The sequence below is a fragment of the Lontra canadensis genome, unplaced genomic scaffold (assembly GCF_010015895.1).
Source record: "Lontra canadensis isolate GAN:19392208 unplaced genomic scaffold, GSC_riverotter_1.0 scaffold24, whole genome shotgun sequence".
Taxonomy (NCBI): domain Eukaryota; kingdom Metazoa; phylum Chordata; class Mammalia; order Carnivora; family Mustelidae; genus Lontra; species Lontra canadensis.
This window is the reverse complement of record NW_022631018.1, coordinates 14,979,627-14,998,679: the sequence shown is the minus strand read 5'-3', so window position 1 is coordinate 14,998,679 and position 19,053 is coordinate 14,979,627. Positions and strand designations below refer to the sequence as shown.

The 19,053-nt window shown below is 40.9% G+C and overlaps 1 protein-coding gene across 6 annotated transcripts in view; it reads left to right on the top strand.

The window, feature by feature from the left end:
• The window catches only part of SDCCAG8 (SHH signaling and ciliogenesis regulator SDCCAG8), a 229,618-nt gene that overhangs the window by 153,359 nt on the left and 57,206 nt on the right, over nucleotides 1–19,053 (top strand). For all 6 annotated transcript variants that reach the window (XM_032862916.1, XM_032862914.1, XM_032862913.1 and 3 more), the window contains one exon: nucleotides 4,334–4,465. In XM_032862916.1, coding sequence (XP_032718807.1) covers nucleotides 4,334–4,455 — 122 coding nt within the window. In that variant the 3' untranslated portion in view covers nucleotides 4,456–4,465. The remainder of the gene's footprint in view (nucleotides 1–4,333; nucleotides 4,466–19,053) is intronic.

Sequence of the window (19,053 nt, the reverse complement as noted above, 5' to 3'; positions counted from 1 at the left end):
TAAAAAAGCAATTATCTCTGTAATCCTAATTGTAGTAGTAAAATATTATACTTGGTGCAAGTGCCATCACACGGTGTAACGGGTATATAAAAATGCAGGGAGAAGTTCATGCTTCTGTGAAGTCAGAAATTACCTACATTTTCTATAAAAATGGATTAGAGACAGTTACTCTTTTATATGACACTGAGATAATCGTGCCACAGATGTAATCTGGAACCAACACAGAGGCTTGTGCTGAAGTTTACTCTCTGAACTTTGCAAACTACTAGTTCTTTCAATATATCCCGGGCCCTAGACAGACAAATGATGATGTCCATGGACATTTGCCAAATTTTTATCCAACACTGCAAGTTGGAAGGCAAATTACCATTATAAACAAAGGGAAATAAAAACCCCAAAATATGCAAAACAAACAAAAAAAATCAGCCATGAAATACTTGATAATACTGTGCACTTTACATTTATCTTTTTGTGGTCATGTAAGTCATCCCCAATGTAGGGCATTTGGCTATAACTACAAAGAAAAATTAAGAAAAAAATTTCCTATGACATTACCACCTAGCGAAGTATTCTTCATCTGTGAGGTATCTCCTTGCACTGAGTTTGCGTGCGGATGTAAGTGTGAACGTATGTATGTACACATACATGCACCTGATGGTATCCTGCTTTTCACTTATTGTTATCTGGTGAATCTTTATCTACATTCACTACTCTGGAAACCATTTTAATTGAATCATTTGTATGCATAATAATTCATTAGACATTTAAGATATTCCCAGTTTTTCCATACAATAATAATTGTATTGAATAATACAATAATATTTATGAATAATACAATAATAATTTTGTCCATTACTCTGAATTTTTGATGATTCCCTTAGCTGAGATGCCTAAAAGGGGATTGTGGGTCCAGAGACTCTGACCTGTCTTTTTTCTGTTTCAATAATAATGAGCCTTTTTAAGGCTATTGTTGTGGATGATTTTGCTCAAGTACTATACTAGATTCTCGGTATACATGTACCCATGCAGTATGTGACACAAAGAGGTGAGATTTACAAAAGAAAACGTGAGAGGCAGTATAGCACAGCAGTTGGGACAACCCCTTTAGAGCTGGGCAGGCCAATGTTTGTATCTGGACTGGGCTAATCACCCTTTGGGTGACCTCAGGCAAGTCATTAAACCTTCTATTTGCCTCACAGTGAAAAGGAAATAAACACTGACCTTGAAGAATTAATTGCGATCATTAATATAAAGGATGGATTCCACTGTCTGACAGAGTAGGCACGCATGCACTAAACAAATATTCAACTGGAATCTGGCTTTGTTATGCACATTTTGAACAATAGTAGAAGTTGAGAATTTTATAAATGTTGATTGACCTTTTCTATTTCTTCCTCTGTGAATATTTTTCATATTCCTCTTAAAATTCGTTGGAATTTTGATGGAGACTGGGATAACACTTTATTAAATGATGCTTCTTATCTTCATGTGTCTCATTTTTTTCCGTGTTCCCAGTTCTTTTTTTAATTTTGAAAATTGTGTTCCCAGTGCCTTTTGTTTTTCACGGAGGTTTTTCAAGATCAAAACGACTTTCAAAATTTTTTTTCCGGGTGTATTGAGAAGTTATTGACATACATCACTGTCTGAGTTTATTAAGTACAGCATGATGGTGTGATTTACAGGTATTGTGACATGATGACCACAGTGGATTCAGTTAAAGTCACTTTATTTTTTGTCTTAGATATGTGCCCAAAAAATATGGAAAAGGAAAATATATTTTTTAAAAATTCCTAATTCTAATACCTCAAGATAATACATATTAATATGTAATATATACCTCCACATATTTTTAAGGGGGGAGAGGAAAGAGTATTTTTTTAATTATAAAATGGTATCACTTTATATATGCTGATTTTCAAATATTTTCCTTTCTTACCAATATATCATATTTTATCAGTAATTACCACCACCACCAGATAGCCCTCACTGTCAGAAGAGCCTCTTGATATCCCTTTGTGTAAGTAATGCAGCCAATCTCCTGTTGACACATTTCTGGATTCAGTTTCCAGATATCAGTTTGCAGAGCAAGGTTGCTTCTAGAAAGAATGCTACTGCGAACGTTACGACTTTTTATGTGTAAAAGTTTCACATTTTTATATTATAAAAATCTGTTTCCCTTGTGAATGCTGTTTTAAAAAGCAACTTTTTTTTTCTGGGGAAGTACCTGAGAACAGATAAATACTCTTCTGCCTGTTTTCCTAATCTGGTTTAAGGATATTTTGTTGTCTTTTTGGAATGTTTTTTTGCATGTTGTGATAGGAGATACTATTCTCAGAAGAACACTCAATTAACAATTTTTTATAACTGCCTTAAGTTCTTGGATATTGTATGTGATTTTGAAACGAGAAACATAAATCATTATTAACTGATTTAGACTATTTCAAATATAAGTGAATTCTTATTAGGAGAAGCAAATGTAGACTGAGTGCTTGATCTGAGCTTGAACGAGATAATACCTGACCTCATGGATAATCTAGTAAGAAAGATGAGGCATTGAGCCACAGTTCAGAGGAATAAATTATAAGCTAATATATGCAGAAAAGCTGGGGGTAGTTTCCAAAAAATGCGCTGACATATTGAGAACTGCAAAGTATTAATCGGGGCAAGTTTCCTTTGAGGTGACACTGGAACCAGGATGAAAACAAAATGAAGGATGAGGAGAAGGGAAAGCGAGAAATTGCTTTGTACAGTGATGCCAGTTGGCCCTTGGGGATGAGTTCCTCAAGCAAATCCACGTGTCTCCCTGACCAGGAAGAAAAGACACTCCCACCTCATGGAAAAATCCTTTCTTTGGAGGGACATAATTCTGCATCAGGGGTCCCACTTAACCTTCAAGAGACAAACTGGTCCTTAACTGCTCGCATTTTCTTATGCAAGAGCTTTGAACTTTGGGTGCCTGTGGGGCAGTGGTGCATGAGGAGATGACGGCCACATGTCACGGCCACGGATCCATGTTGAGCGAAAAGCGAGGATGGTGATAGGGTTTTCCTCAGATAGGTTTCTGATCTCCAGATCGTGAGACTTGAGGTGATCCTCCAAGATTCTGAAGAGGTGGCATATTTCCTGAGGGACATAAGTCGTCCCCAAAGTACCTGTGATCCCACATGAAATGTGTGAAGGCAGGAAGAAGATTGGGTAAAAAGTACCTGTGGTGGCAAAGTGGGGGAAAGTGAACCATTTGGGTCCCCAGAGGGGTCATTCGCCTGGGAAGCAAGCTCATCTGCCCTTGGGATGCCAGAAGAACTTGGAAGACAGAAGTGGTGGAACATAGGACTGAAACCACAGTTGCTGGTTCCGCCCCTGCTCCACACAGCCAGTGGCTGGCCCTCTTCCACCCAGCAGATCAGGGACTTCCGCTCTGAAGACACTGAACTAGCAGGCTCTGGTTAGAATAGGGGCACCCAGCGTAGCAGAGGGAAAGTAATAGGAAGTCTGCATTCGGAAAGATGAGATCTCCACCTGTCTATTTCCCACTGGCTCCTTAACCACTGGGGGTTAGGGTCAGACGCAGCGAGCAGGCAGCTGGAGAATTCTCTTGAGAAGCAGAATGGCCACAGAGGGAAGAATGACAGACATGGATATTAGAAATCTCCCACTGGAAAAGATGGCTTGACGTTCCATCACTCCACACCCAAGCCCTCATCATACCAGCGTGCATGTGATCGTGATAAGCTACTGAGACAGCAAGGACCAATATTTAGGTGGTCACATGACATACATATGCCTATTGCTTTAACTACACACTGGAATAGTAGTAATTCACATTGACAAGCTGGAGATGGGGTGGGAGGGCGGGTAGAGGAATGCCATTTTTCATTATTATGCCTTTTGGAACCATATGATTTTAATCATGTGCCATTACATTAGCTATGTTAATTAAAAGAAACAATGCTCTGTCATAGAGATTAGGCCTGGGGTTGCTCCTTTAACAGCGTGTTGGCTGGCCTGTAATAGGCACTCAGTAAATTTGGGATATGAGTATGAATCCTTATTATTTTTGTGTCATTCCTGGAAGAAGTCATCTCTTTCAGAGTAAGTCACTCTTCCTTTCTCCGCGTAGACTCTGTCTACCACTTGAGTCCCTGCAATGCATATATCCCTCCACTAGACATTGTGCAATGTCTGAAATATTTCAATTTACATAACATAACTTTTATTTACACTGTTATTTTTAAGTATGGGGTTTAAGATAATGCTAAGTTTATGTAGTAAAAGTGTGCTCTGGTGATAAGAACCTTTAACGTCTGTCACTTCTGTGTTTTCACTACTCTAGATCTGAAATCGCTCAGCTCAATCAAGAGAAAATGTATACATACGACAAACTGGAAAAGTTACAGAGGAGAAATGATGAGTTGGAGGAACAGTGTGTCCAACACGGGAGACTACATGAGATAATGAAGGAAAGGTAATTCAGCTTTAGTAATCAACTGACATGCCGTATACTGAAGGTGTTTGGTTCAAAAGCAGAATGGAATTGATGTACAATAATGGAATTCATGGCCACTGTGGCACGTGAGGGATGTGCTCAAAATCTAATACTCTTGAGCTCTTGAGTTTTGTGCTTTTGTCACTTCTTATAATACACAAAGGGAGAGCATATCCCTCTTTACTATTCTCTAGACTCCGACTTAGATGTAACAGAGAGCATTGTAGGAAAATCATCTACCTTTAAGGTGTAAGTCGGTAATGTAATATGGAGGACTTTCATAGAAATTAGGTTTAATGTGTTTTTTGTAAGATAAAACATAAAAAAAGGTCTAAGAAGATTAAATATCTTTTTTAAAAAATATATTTATTCCTTTACTTGAGAGAGAGGGAGTGCATGCTTGAGTGAGGACAGGGAGAGAGAATCCCTAAGGGGACTCCCTGCGGAGCACAGAGCCCGATGTGGGACAGGATTCCATGACTCATGAGATCATGACCTGACCGAAACTAAGAGTCAAATGCTTAACCGACTGACCCACCCAGGCGCCCAAAGGTTAAATATCTTTATCAGATATGCACTGATGGTGTTGCTTGAGACAGAATTTGACTCCAAAACCTTTTGGTTCTTCCTAGTGGTGTCCCTTGGAGCAAGTCATGCGACCTTCCTGAGCATCAGTTTCTTCATCTATGTGTTAGGACTAATAATGGCCACTTTGCAGTTTGACACAAGGTCAAATGTGTGTTAAGCACCTGGCTCCTACTAGTCACCTACTAAATGGCACCAATGATATTCGCTCTCTTTCCAGGCGAGGAAACGCAAGCTCAGAGAGACTAATGGATTTGCTCAAAGGGACGGGTTAAGGAGGGGGTAGAGTTCAAACTTGAATCTTGATGCTTTGACTCCAAATTCCTTTCCTTTTTAGTGCAGTTCTTTGTAATAAACCCAGCCCCTTGTCATTGCCTATAAATGTGTCATTTAAAATTTCTATATAATGATGGATTCCCCGGGGGGAAAGAAACATCAGTATTTACACCATACAGTGAATGGATTGCTATAGGTTTGGACTCCACATGGTGATCACGTGCATAGCACCATGGGTGAGCTTGAAGGGGTTTTCTGGGCCTCCAGCCCCCTGTTCCTATCTGTTCCCCAGACACCCCGCGCTTCTCTGTTTCAAAAGCAATTGTTGACATAATTGAGAGGAAAATGAAAATTCTTATAGACTCCTTTTTTAAAAAAATATATTTAAAGTCAACATAGATTCCTTGGGGAGGGGGTAAATACGTTATAACTTTGATCACTTGCTCAAAGGGAAAGGAAGGGAAGAAAGGCAGTTGGAAAATGGCACTGCTTTTCAGTCACCAAAACATTAAAATGTGGGTGGATTTGGGAGGTATTAATCATTCATTTATTTACTTGTTAAAATATTTACTTAGAGGGGCACCTGGGTGGCTCAGTGGGTTAAAGCCTCTGCCTTGGGCTCAGGTCATGATTCTGGGGTCCTGGGTTGAGCCCCGCATTAGGCTCTTTGCTCAGTGGGGAGCCTGCCTACCTCCCCGCCGCCTGTCTCTCTGCCTACTTGTGATCTCTGTCAAATAAATAAATAAAATGTTTTTTAAAAAAATATGTACTTAGATTCAGACACTGTTCTAGGCCAGACTAAAATATTTTGGGTTTTGTGGGCCACATGTGGTTTCTGTCACAAGGACTTCTTTGTTTTCTTTTTTTATTTGACTGTCTTTTAAGAAAGCAAAACCATCCATGACTAGAGGGCCAACAAAACAAAGCCAGAGAATTTGGCCTGGTTTGGGCTGCAGTTTATCCCATACTGGGCAACCAGGACATTTTGCTAATTTTTTTTTCTTAAATTTGTATTAGAGTTCACAAACCGCACTCAGCCGTGTTATCTTACCTTGAAACAAATGGGAAAGTAGCTGTTACTATCATCCATTTCCAGATGGATAACAGGCTCAGAAAGCTATAGTTGCTGACTGAAGGCCAAGCAGCAAATTAATCATTCATTCATTCAGCAGATAGACTTACCGATTGCTACCGTGTGCCATGTTCTCCACCACATGCTGGGAATAAAATAACAAAGTAAATACAGTCCCCGCTTGTCATGAAATTTACAGCCTAATAGGGAAGATGAATATAGAGGAAATAATATTATAAATTTCTAGTTAATTACAGCAACAATTGGTTCTATGAAAGAGACATATACTTTGTGGTAAAAGCACCTTTAATAAGGGGACTTACCTGCTCAGGAGAAGTTTCAGTGGCAGAAGTGATGGTTGAGATGAATCTGTAAGCGTCAGGATAGGGATGGCCAGCCTTCTAGAGCCGGAGCTGGCAGACGGTGCCCCAGCCCTCAGGCCACACTGCGTGGCTCAAGAAGGCAGTTGTGCTCATTGTCCACATACTGTCTGTGGCTTCTCTTGTGCTTGAGTCAGAGGCTGTGACCTGTTGGCCCCTGAAGCCTGAAATATTTACTGTCTGGCCTACTCCTATATGAGTTTGCCAGTGCCTGTTCAAGAGAAAAGAAGACTGTAAAATTGAAGATCCTGCGGTAGGACTTTTGAGGAAGGAGAGAAGCATAAAGAATAGGGGAAAGAATGACACATGATGAGGCTGGAGAGGTAGGTGAGGGCGAGACCTAAGGGCAGGGCCTTAAAGTTTTTATTACAGACCTTTTACTTTTTCCTTTTACTAAAGAGAAGAAGTAACTTAAAGATAATTTTTTGGAGAATGAGGTGATCAAATTTGCATTTTAAAAATAGCATTGCAGGGGCACCTGTGTGGCACAGCGGGTTAGGCATCTGACTCTTGGTTTCAGCTCAGGTCGTCATCTCATGGTCATGGGATCAAGTCCCTTGTCAGGCTCCACACTCAGCACAGCACCTGCTAGAGATTCTTTCTCCCTGTCCCTATACCCGTCCCGCTCATGCTCACTCGCGCGCGCTCTCTCTCACTCAAATAAATAAATAAATCTTTAAAAAAAGTAGCATTCCAGTTCCAGAGCAGATTACATGTTAGAGCAGAGCCACGGTGTTGGCATGAGCTCCACTGGGAGCTTCTGGAGGAGTTAGTCAAGTGATGGTGATGGCTTGGACTCGACATGATGATAACGATGATAGTAAACAGATTGGGGAAATATGTAGGAGGCAAAATCAGTAGGACTTAGTAATTGATTGGCTTTCTTGGGTAGGGGAGCATGTCAAGGATAAAACCCATATTTCTGGCTCAAGAAATGGGGACAGAGTGATACCACTTAGAGAGCTAGAGTGTCCAAAAAGGAGCAGGTTTGTGGGTGAAATGTCTTGGGCTTGGGATGAGACCAAGCATTCAGCTCCGCCCTGTTGAATTTAACGTGCCAATGCTTCATACAAATGGAAATGTCAAATAAGCCGGGAGCCGGCGGGGGGGTGGGGGACATAGGGACTCTGCTCGGGAGACAGGTCTGGGCTGGAGATAGAAATCTCCAGGGGCCTAAGGAGGATATTTGAATCCTTGTGAGTAAGTGAGGTAGATCACTTAGAGGAAAAGTACAGTAAGAAGGGAAAAGAGCTTCAACATTGGAAGAACATCAACATTTTTGAAAATATTTATTTGAGAGAGAGAGTACGTGGGCAGCAAAGGGAGAGAGAGGGAGTCTGAAGCAGACTCCATGCTCAGCTTGGAGCCCGACACAGGGTTCGATCTCACAACCTTGAGATCATAACCTGAGCCAAAACCAAGAGTTGGACACCTGACCGACTATGCCAAACAGGCACCCCAGGAACATCAAGCCTTTTAAAGATAAGGTAGAGGTTGGAAACAGACATTAAGACAAGTAACCTGGGAAATAAATGGAAACCAGAAGAGCTTGTTGTTGTATGTGCTTCAGGAAAGAGGAGGGGACCAACCAGATGCTACTGAGTGATTAAGAGACCGAAAGTGTCCACTGGACTTAGTGACATAGATAGCACCAGTTATGGTAACAAAAATATTGTTAGTAGAAGAGTACAGCAACTATATTAGGGTAGATTGAAAAGTTGTGTGAGTAGAAAAACTGACGTAACAAATTTAAAGTACTTTTTCATGAGATTCGGCAGCCGAGGAAAGTGGGAAGCATTAGCAAGCCGGAGAGGAAGACCAAGCAACCAGTGGTGGGGGAAATGTATCAGGAGGGGTAGATATGAATGTATTATATTCTAATTGTCCAGATCATTAAACTGTGGAGTCAGGAAAGGTCCATTTTCCAGCCGGTGATTTAGAATCCCTGGTGTCCACCAAGGCAGTCCTGGGGATTCCAGTTCAAGATAACAATGACGTGTTTTCTAGTAATTGTTTTTTTAAAGACTTCATTTATTTATCTGACACAGAGAGAGATATCACAAATAGAGCAGCACACAGAGAGAGAGTGAGGGGGAAGCAGGCTCCCTGCTGAGCAGAGAGCCCAATGCGAGGCTCGATCCCAAGACTCTGGGATCATGACCTGAGCTGAAGGCAGAGGCTTACCCCACTGAGCCACCAGGTGCCCCTCTAGTAATGTTTTGAGACAGATATGGATCCATACATTTTGTCTTCGAAAATAGAACCATGTGAGAACTCCGCAGTGTTTGCAGAGGGAACAAGCCTTAGTGCCCTCACGTGCTGTCGTGGGGTCAAGTATTGGGTCACCGGCCCCAGCATTCTGTGTTGCTTTGTCAGTTACACAGTCTTACATAGTTTATTTTCTTGTTGTAGTAAAATATGGTTTAAATTACACACATAAGGGGCGCCTGGGTGGCTCAGTGGATTGAGCCGCTGCCTTCAGCTCAGGTCATGATCTCAGGTTCCTGGGATCGAGCCCTGCATCTGCCTCAGCATCCCTGCTGAGCGGAGAGCCTGCTTCCCCCTCTCTCTCTGCCTGACTCTCTGCCTACTTGTGATCTCTCTCTCTCTGTCAAATAAATAAATAAAATCTTTAAAAAAAAATTACACACATAAAAACCATTGACTAAGACACGCAGCTGCTGATTGAAATGTAATGGGTGAATAATGAGTTTAAAATTGGCAATTCTTCTATAAACTACCTCAGAATGATCTTTACTAAATCTATAAAGTTGTATTTTTCTTTTTTTTTTTAAAGATTTTATTTATTTATTTTACAGATAGAGATCACAAGTAGGCAGAGAGGCAGGCAGAGAGAGAGGAGGAAGCAGGCTCCCCACTGAGCAGAGAACCCGATGTGGGGCTCGATCCCAGGACCCTGGGACCATGACCTGAGCCGAAGGCAGAGGCTTTAACCCACTGAGCCACCCAGGCGCCCCTAAAGTTGTATTTTTCTAATAGAATATTGATTCCTTGAAAACCAGTGTTAAGAATAGGAGACAGGAGCACCGGGCTGGATTAGTCAATAGAGCATGTAACTCTTGATCTTGGGGTCATGGGTTTAAGCCCCATATTGGGCCTTGAACTTACTTAGAGGGGAAAAGAAAAAGGAAATAGAGTATTGATTTTTATTTAATGTAGACATTCCATTTTGGGGGAAGTAAGACTATTCACTGTTTTCAGAGAAGTCCCTGAAAATAGCAGCCTGAAATCTTAACCTTTATTTCATCATTCAAAAACAAAATAAGACAAAATATTGGCAGAGAGAATCCAACAATATTTAAAAAGAATTATACACTACAACCAAGTAGGATTTATTCTAGGTTTATAAGACTGGTTCAATATTCAAAAATCCATTAATAGAGCCCATCACATCAATTTGCCAAGCAAGGAAAATCACATGATCATGTCATTAGATACAGAAAAAGCATTTGACAAAATCCAACACCTATTCATGGTAAAAGCTTTCAGTAAACTAGACGTAGAGGGGAACTTCAACTTGATACAGAACATCTACAAAACACCTAGTGCTAATATCATACTTGATGGTGAGAAATTCAAAGCTTTCCCACAAAGGTCAGATAGAAGGTGAGGATGTTCTGTCTCACCCCTCCTTTCCAACATTATACTGTAAGTTCTAACTAATGTAGTAAGACAAAAAGGAAATAAAGGGCCTAAAGATTGGGAAGGATGATCTAAAACTGTCTTTGTAGATGGCATGATCACCTATACAGACAAAAATTCCTAGAACTAATAAGCAATTACAGCAAGGTTGTAGGATACAAGGTTAATAGATGACAATTAATCACCTTCCTCTATACCAGCAATGAACAACTAGAATTTAAAATTAAAACACACTACCATTTACATTAGCACCCCGGAAATTCAATACTTAAGTATAACTCTAACCAAAAAAAAAAAAAAAAAAAAAACTTTTTAAGATTTATGTGAAAACTATAAAGTGAAAGTGAAAACTATAAAATTGCTGAATGAAGCCAAAGAATTAATAAGTGGAGAGATATTCCATGTTCATAAATAAGAAAATTCAATGTTGTCAAGATGTCAGTTCTTCCCAGCTTGACCTATAGATTTAATGGAATCCCAGTTAAAATCCCAATAAGTTATTTTGTGGGTGGTGATGAACTGCTTGTGAAGTTTACATGGAGAGGCAAAAGACACAGAATAGGCAACACAGTTTCAATATAATGAAGGAGAAGAATAAAATTGGAGGACTGGCACTACCTGACTTCCAACTAATCCAGACAGTGCAGTTTTTGAGTGAGAATTGACAAAGGGACCTTTGAGATGGAACAGAGAAGCTGAAAGTTGGCCCAAATTAATACAGTTAAATGATCTTTGATGAAGGACCAAAGGCAATATAATGGAGCAAAGATAGTCTTTTCAACAAATCCTGCTGGCATAACTGGATATCTACATGCAAAAAGAAAGAAAGAAAGAAAGGAAGGAAGGAAGGAAGGAAGGAAGGAAGGAAGGAAGGAAGGAAGGAGGAAGGAAGAAGGAAGAAGGAATCTAGGCACAGATCTCACACTTGACACAAAAATTAACTCAAAACGGACCACAGCACAGACCAAAATTTAAAATACAAAACTTTGAAACTCCTAGAAGATAACCTAGAGGACCTTGGGAATGATGATGATTTTTTAGACCCAACACCAAAGACAAGATCCAGGAAAGAAGTAACTGATAAGGTAGACTTTATTCAAGTGTAGAACTTCTGCTTTGAGAAAGGCATTGTCAAGAGAATAAGAAGACAAGCCAAGACTGGAAGAAAATACTACATAGATGATACAGGACTATTGTCCAAAATACTCAAAAAGAACTCTTAAAGCTCAACAATAAGAAAACAAAACAATTAAAAAATGGGTCAAAGACCTTAACAGACACCTCACCGAAGAAGAGATGGCAAATGAGCATTTGAAAAAAATGTTCCACATCCATATCTCTTAAGGGAAATGCAAACTGAAACTACAATGAGATACTGCTACACACCTGTTAGAGTGGTCAAAATCCAGAATACTGACACCATCAAGTGCTAGCAAGGATTTGGAGCAATCGGTACTCTCATTCACTGCTGGTGGGAATGCAGAATAGAACAGTCACTTTGGAAGACAGTTTGGCAGTTTCTTACAAAACCAGATTATGATCCAGCCATCCCGTTCCTTGGTATTTACCCAAAGGAGTTGAAAACCTACATCCGCCCAAGAACCTGTGCAGAGATGTCTAAAGCAACCTTATTCATAATTGCCAAAACTTGCAAACAACCAGATGTCCTTCAGCAGGTGAGTGGATAAACTGTGGTACCACCAGACTGTGGAGTAGTATCTAGTGTTAAAAAGAAATGAGCTATCTGGCCTTGGAAGGATGCGGCAGAACCTTAAATGTTAATTACGAAGTGAAAGAATCCAGTCAGAGAAGGCTACAAACTATGATTCCTACTGTATGACATTTTGGAAAAGACAAAACAGTGGAGGAATAAAAGTGTCAGTGGTTGCCAGGTTGCCAAGGGTATAGGGGGAGGAGAACGGAGGATTCCTAGGGCAGTGAAAATACTCTATATGATACCATAATAGTGTCTACAAGTCATTATACATTTGTCTAAACCCATAAAATAAACGACACCAAGCCATGGCCTTCCAGTGATTGTGACGTGTTCCTGTAGGTTCATCACTTGTAACAACTGTACCACTCCAGCAGGGGATGCTGATGTTAGGGGGTGGTCTATGCATGTGTGAGGACAGGGGGTACTTGAGAAGTTTCTGTGCCTTCCCTTCAGTTTTGCTCTGAGTCTTAAATTATTTATTCAATAAAAAAATGAAGCAATAAGTTAAATTTTACATTTAAAAAACCCAAGAATTCCAGAAAGTATCATGAAGATGTTTTTATATGTTTTTTATTTTAACACATCAATTTAACTTCAAATTGACATTATAGAGCACATTTTGATCCTAAACCATACTATGTTATTGACCAATTGTGTCTTTTTTCTTATACAATTTATTCATTAAGGATTTAATATATGTAAGTGACGTAGCTGGCATTATTGGTTACATCGGAAAATTACTTTTATTTAGCTCTTCATTTTGAAATAATTTGACTTCTAGAAAAGTTACAAAAACAACTGGGAGTTCCCATATGCCCTTGGCCCAGCCACACACAATGTGAGTTAGCATCTTACATAACCACAATACACTGATCTGACCTAGGAAATTAACATCGATGCAATGCTAGGAGCCCATCTCTAGACCTTATAAGGATTTCACTAGCTCTCCCCTAATACTCTAGTTCTGGTTCAAGATTCTGTGTTGCAGTTTAGTTCTCATTTCTCTTTAGTTGTCTTTAGACAATTTCTCTCAGTGGGAGAAACCTGACCTGTGATAGTTCATCGCTTTTGATGACAACTGCTCCATTGTTTGTAGAGTGGCTCTGTGTTGCTTTGTCTGAGGCTTCCTGGTGGTTAGGCCGAGGTTGGGCATTTTGGGTAGGAATCCCACAGCGTTGTGTCCCTCTCAGTGCACCTCACTGAGGGGGACAAGCTGTCATTGTGTCTTATCACTGGTGATGTTGAGTTTGATCACTTGGTCAAGGTGGAGTCTGTCAGATCTCTCTGCTCAAGAGAAGTTATCAAGTGCCTCGTGGGGAGATAGAGACCACGTGAATACCCTGTTTCTCATCATATAGTTTTTTTAAAGATTTATTTATTTATTTTAGGATGGAGGGGAGAAGGAGATACTTTCACACAGACTCCACGCTGAGCTCAGAGCCGGACGTGGGTCTCGATCTCACAACCCTGAGATCACAACCTGAGCTGAAGCCAAGAGTTGGACACCCAACCGACTATGCTCCCCAGGCACCCCTCTCATCATATTTTTTTAAAAAATATTTTATTTATTTATTTGACAGAGAGAGAGAGAGAGAGAGAGAGATCACAAGTAAGCAGAGAGGCAGGCAGAGAGAGAGTGGGGAAGCAGGCTCCCCGCTGAGCAGAGAGCCCCACGCGGGGCTCGATCCCAGGACCCTGAGATCATGACCCGAGCCGAAGGCAGAGGCTTAACCCACTGAGCCACCCAGGTGCCCCATCTCATCATATTTTTTAATAGATTTTATCTTTTAGAATAATTTCAAGTTCAAGAAAATTGCTGTACAAATAAACTTTATATTAAAAAAATTTAAAGGTATACCTATTTCAAATAAAATTTGTTCCTTTAAAAATCCTCTTAATCATATCCTGTAAAAACTATGAAATAATTTACCTGATCCCTAAGGGGATTCATAAAGGTATGTATTTCTGTGAAAGACTTTGAGAATCAGATGAATCAGAGTAGAGGAGAGACCAAGCTTGAGCCAGGAGGAATCCTGGACTAGAAGAGGGTCATTTCATACTTCTCAGCAGTGGCTTGAGAGGACATAAATTCAGCTTTCTAGATGGAGTGCTGGTAAAGCGAGCGAAGGCCAGAATCAGTTTGTTCTCTGTTTATCGGACATCCATTTGGTGCAGTCAGTGCTCTGGGCTGGAGGGGAGGGGGACACAAAGATGAAAAGGGTCTACCTCTCTCCCCTGGTTGCAGGCTCCCTTTCTGTTTGGGCTGATGGGGCTCCAGAGCAGCTGTGACATCACCCACCATCTCCTGGGAGGTCCCTCCTGCCGCTCTTGTACCTCCAGAAGCCCCATATGCAAGAAAGAGAGGTATCCTGGGGGCTGGCCTCCATTGGCAGCCTGGGCCAGACGTGGTTGCCCTGGAGTGTGTGTTTGATCTCTTGCTCTCTCTAATTTATGTAAACCAAACGTCTGTTGATGTTAGATTTGGGTGTATATTCATAAAACTTTCCCTGTCCCTGAGGAAATGTTTTGCGTTGATCTTCCCTCATTTAGAAGAGTAATCAAAGTATAAACCAAAGTGCTCTGCGTCGTGATTTATGGAGAATCAGTAAATCAGTAATTTGCTGAGAATGCTAACGCAGCATTCCACTGGCTTCCTCCCCTCACCAGTCTCCCCTGATCCTGCCCGAGCTCCAGCGGTTTGACTTGCCGTGATTTGGGGGCTGAAGGACATTTAGTTATTACTGCCTCATCTCTGTTGTACTGAGGTCATCTGGGTTTTCAATGCTGCTATTCTTTTAATTATAAAATGCCCTTACATTTTAGCTTCCTGGTAATTAATTTCATGTGTCCTACCTTGTTTTGCCAGCCTCTTAGGAGTGCAATATTGCATACTTGTTTCAACAACATATCGGTTTCTCAGTAACTGTGTTTCAAGTCCTATGTGAATTGTAATTCACAAGTGAGTCATCTGAATCTCTTTTGCTAAAGTAAATGTATATATAATCCCTACCTCCCGTCTTCCCCTGCCCCCACAAATATGCTTTAGAGAGGCACTCTAGTGATCTGCTGCCTGGGAATTTGGTGTTTTGTGGTAGTTGTTGAGGGAGAGAGAGAGTGCATGTGGACACACACACATGCGTGGGAGGGGTCCAAGGAGGGGCGGGGAAGAGGGAGAGAGAGAACCTTTAGCAGGCTCCACATCTGCCCAGCGCAGAGCCGGACATGGGGCCCCATCTCACAACCTTGAGACCATGGCCTGATCTGAAATCAAGTCTGAGGCTCAACCAGTTGAGCCACCCAGACACACTCGGAGTCTGCATATTTGGATAACCGGCAACATACTATTAAAAGTAAATTCACATAATTGCTACGTTATTTTAGATTTATGTGCCATTATTTTGTAATATAAGATTATAGAAGATGACAAGTAAGCCATATGTTACTAGGAAAGAAGCTCATTGCAATTTGTTTTGAAATGCTTCTTGGTTATCTCTAGCTTTCATGTTACCGGGCCACGGAAGTGTGGGGATTGGGTAGGCTGCCTGCCCTCAGGGCTCTAAGGACAAACCCTGTGAGAGTGTTGTGTACAGCAAAGGAGGAAGCTACGAAAACCAGGAAAAGCTTAGAAAGTTTAACCCTTTCCCCCAAAATTATAAGCCAATTGGGGTTAACAAGCAATCTCTTTAAAATCCAATTTTTCCATGTATTATTGACAAGTCCCTAAGAGGACTAGAAGCCAGGTTCGATTACACTTTAATGGGAAGACCTGAAGTCAGATTGCTTTCCTCCCGATGACAGAGCAGGTTCTAACTGCAGGAACTAGAATTTTGATCTGGGAATGGGTGATATGTTATTAAAGCAGCCTGTCCAGACACTGCAGCTGGAACAAGGCAAACACTGTCATAGCTGATCACCTGAGAGTAGATTAAATGGAAAGATACTCAATGAAAGAAAGTAAGGAAAGTGCCAAAGACATTTTAATATAATTCACACTTCTTTCTGGAATAGCCCTGATGTCCAAGAGGGAAGAAGACTCCCCTTCACATATTCATCAAATATTTATCGAGTGTTACGTGGCGTGTGCTTTGGATAAACCGCGGACGAGCAGACAGACATCCCTGCCCTTATGCTTTAAGCTGCCTTCAGGTTCTAGTTCTCTGCTCGTAAGACCCAAAACTTCAGGAAAGAGATCATGTATAGTCTTAGGAACATGCACCCACTTCCTAACCATGAGGTCGTGAGCAAATTCCTTAAATCTTACATTTCATCATCCTCACTTCCTCCCATTGTCTGTCTAAAAAATGCAACCTTAGAGGGATGTGATAATTGCCTAAGATAATCCATGGAAGCTCTTTAGAAAACAGTGCCTGGCACAGACTTCGTGCTCGACAAATGTTTCACACTATTATTCAGTCAATAGCCTTCATTCAACATACTTACCAGCCCTTTAACACGTGCCAGGCTCTGTTCCAGATTCTGGAGGTGCGATGGGAACTTCAGAGGCTAACATTCTAGAGCTGGTTTTTTTACATTGTGGGTTAAACGGGCTCTCATGAGCTAGTCTGTGAAACAGAACACCGTGTTTACATAACGTTATTTCTTTGGGAACACCCCTTTTGAATTTCCTACAGCTGATTTGTGGAACAAGATTTTGGACCCTACTTGGGACAGGCCTAAGTTAATCTAAGTGTCTGCGAGTACGTGACTGTGTGTGTTTATGTGTACATGTCCTCTGTTCAGTGGTGAAAGTTTTAGTACGAGCCCCAGATTGAATTTCAAGAGTGATGCATTCACCTACTTGGTTAAAAACATCATGTTTTCAGCATAGTTGGGAGTGAGTGTTATAATATCCCAAAATTTAAAAAGAAAAATACTCTTAAGAACATAAAGTAGGAGGAAACGGCTAATGCGTTTTTGGAGACGGATATTTTAGGAAACCAGCTATTACCAGCTAGTCTTAATATTCTTAATAACGTTTATTATTTTTTATTTTTCTATAAGTCTAGATAATGAAAAATATTCCATTAAAAATAAATACTAAGCATATATTCAAATTATACCAGGAACCACTTAGAGGTAATGAGCATCAGACACTCCTTGGACAGAGCTTTTGCTAAAAAGGGCCAGCAAATTTCTGTTCTTACATTTGAGGACAGAAAGTATATTTCCGTGCTTAAAATCCCTAAACATTTCTTCCACAAATCCAACATAAACCATTGTGAGTGATTTCACTCTTTAAAGCCAGATTTCTCCCTCTGGTTTTATTGTTTAGGTAGATTGAGAAGTTCTGATTAGCATTTTCATGATCTTAACCCTTATGATTTAAAATTTAATTTAGTGCTTTTAAGTTAAAAAAGATTTGTTTTTCATTTCTGCAGTCATGTTTGTTGCTTTGCCGCAAACTATAATTTTAAAAACATTAATTTTTTCAATGTGAAAAAGCTATACTGGATTGCCTGGCTTGAGCTCTGTGTGGTATCTTCTAGCTTATTAATGTATCCGAATATTTATTAACATTTGTTACGCATTGAGCATTGAAAAGCAAAAGGCCATGATCTCTACCCTTAAGGAGCTTCCAGACCCAGGTGGTGATCACAGTCAAATCCTCTGCTCTCGTGCGAGTCACTGAGGATGCTCCGGGGGCACATTGGACTGGCACCTCACCCAGGTTCGGAGGAACAGGGTACTGTTCCTTAGGGAAATGATTCCTAACTGATATCCTGACAAGAAGTAGAAGGGATCTTCACAGAGAGAAAGAAGTACATGTTTAAAGGTCCCAGGGGTCATGGCTTTAAAATCGAATGCGAGGTTGAGGAGGAGATGAGATGGGGGCAGTAAGCAGGGGTCAGATCTTCCCATTCACTCCCTGTCTCTGCTCCTTCCAGGCCTCCACTTAAATGTCAGTTAGACCTTCCGATCTTGTCCCACAGCTCTCGGGCATTGTTTCTTGCACTCTCCCCTCACCCCAGCTCCTTTCTCTCTTCTTTGTAGTTCACTTTGGATCCTCTCTATTGGCCAGTCTTCGGACTTAATGATTTCCCCCCTCTGTTGAGTTCATACATCAAATGTATTTTTTAATTCTGATGCTTTTTTGTTTGTTTGTTTGTTTGTTTGTTTGTTTGACTGTCATCATGGCTTATGATGGGGATGGGGACAGGACCTCATCCTGTTTCCTCAGGGTCCAATGCAGTTGTATGCTAGAGCTGGTGTACTAAATTTTTGGAAACGTATGCGGCATTCAACATCATGCTGGTAGTTTTAAACTGACCATGGCAGAAGGATTCACGTCAGAGAAACTGGCAGACATCATGAAACAGGACCTCTTTGCCCCTGTGACAGCTGCATTTCAAACTTTTTCCAATCACACCACTGATGGATTTTGCTTCTGTCCCTCCCTCATTAAAAATGTATCTATTCCTCGGGCCAGGTGCACAAAGTTTCACCCACCTCCAGGGGAAGATAGCTTTTGCTTCTTACTTTTCCCCAGGACCTTTATCGGGTTATCTTGCAACCTGCTTGGCTCTGATTGGCTCAAGGAAAATTATGGTTTTGTCGATTGTCTAACTTCTTTCTCCTTGTTAAGGTAAGAGTTATGTTCATTTGTGGCTCCCTACATCCAAAGAGGAGGTAGACCTTCAGCAGTTAGGTCTGGAAGAGTCTTTCTCTTGAATCATGTAAAACTAAGTCTGGAGTTTATTCTAAGCACTGGAGAGGGAAGCCTCTGAAGGCTTTTCAGCAGGGAGAGACAGTTCTGTGATGTTAACCTTGTAAACAGGTTACCTCCAACTTGCTCAGCCAGAGCAGACCCCTGATCGCTGTCTGCTCGGCATTTCCCATCTTTCCTGTGGTAGCTTGTTTCTAGGTCCCGAGCTCA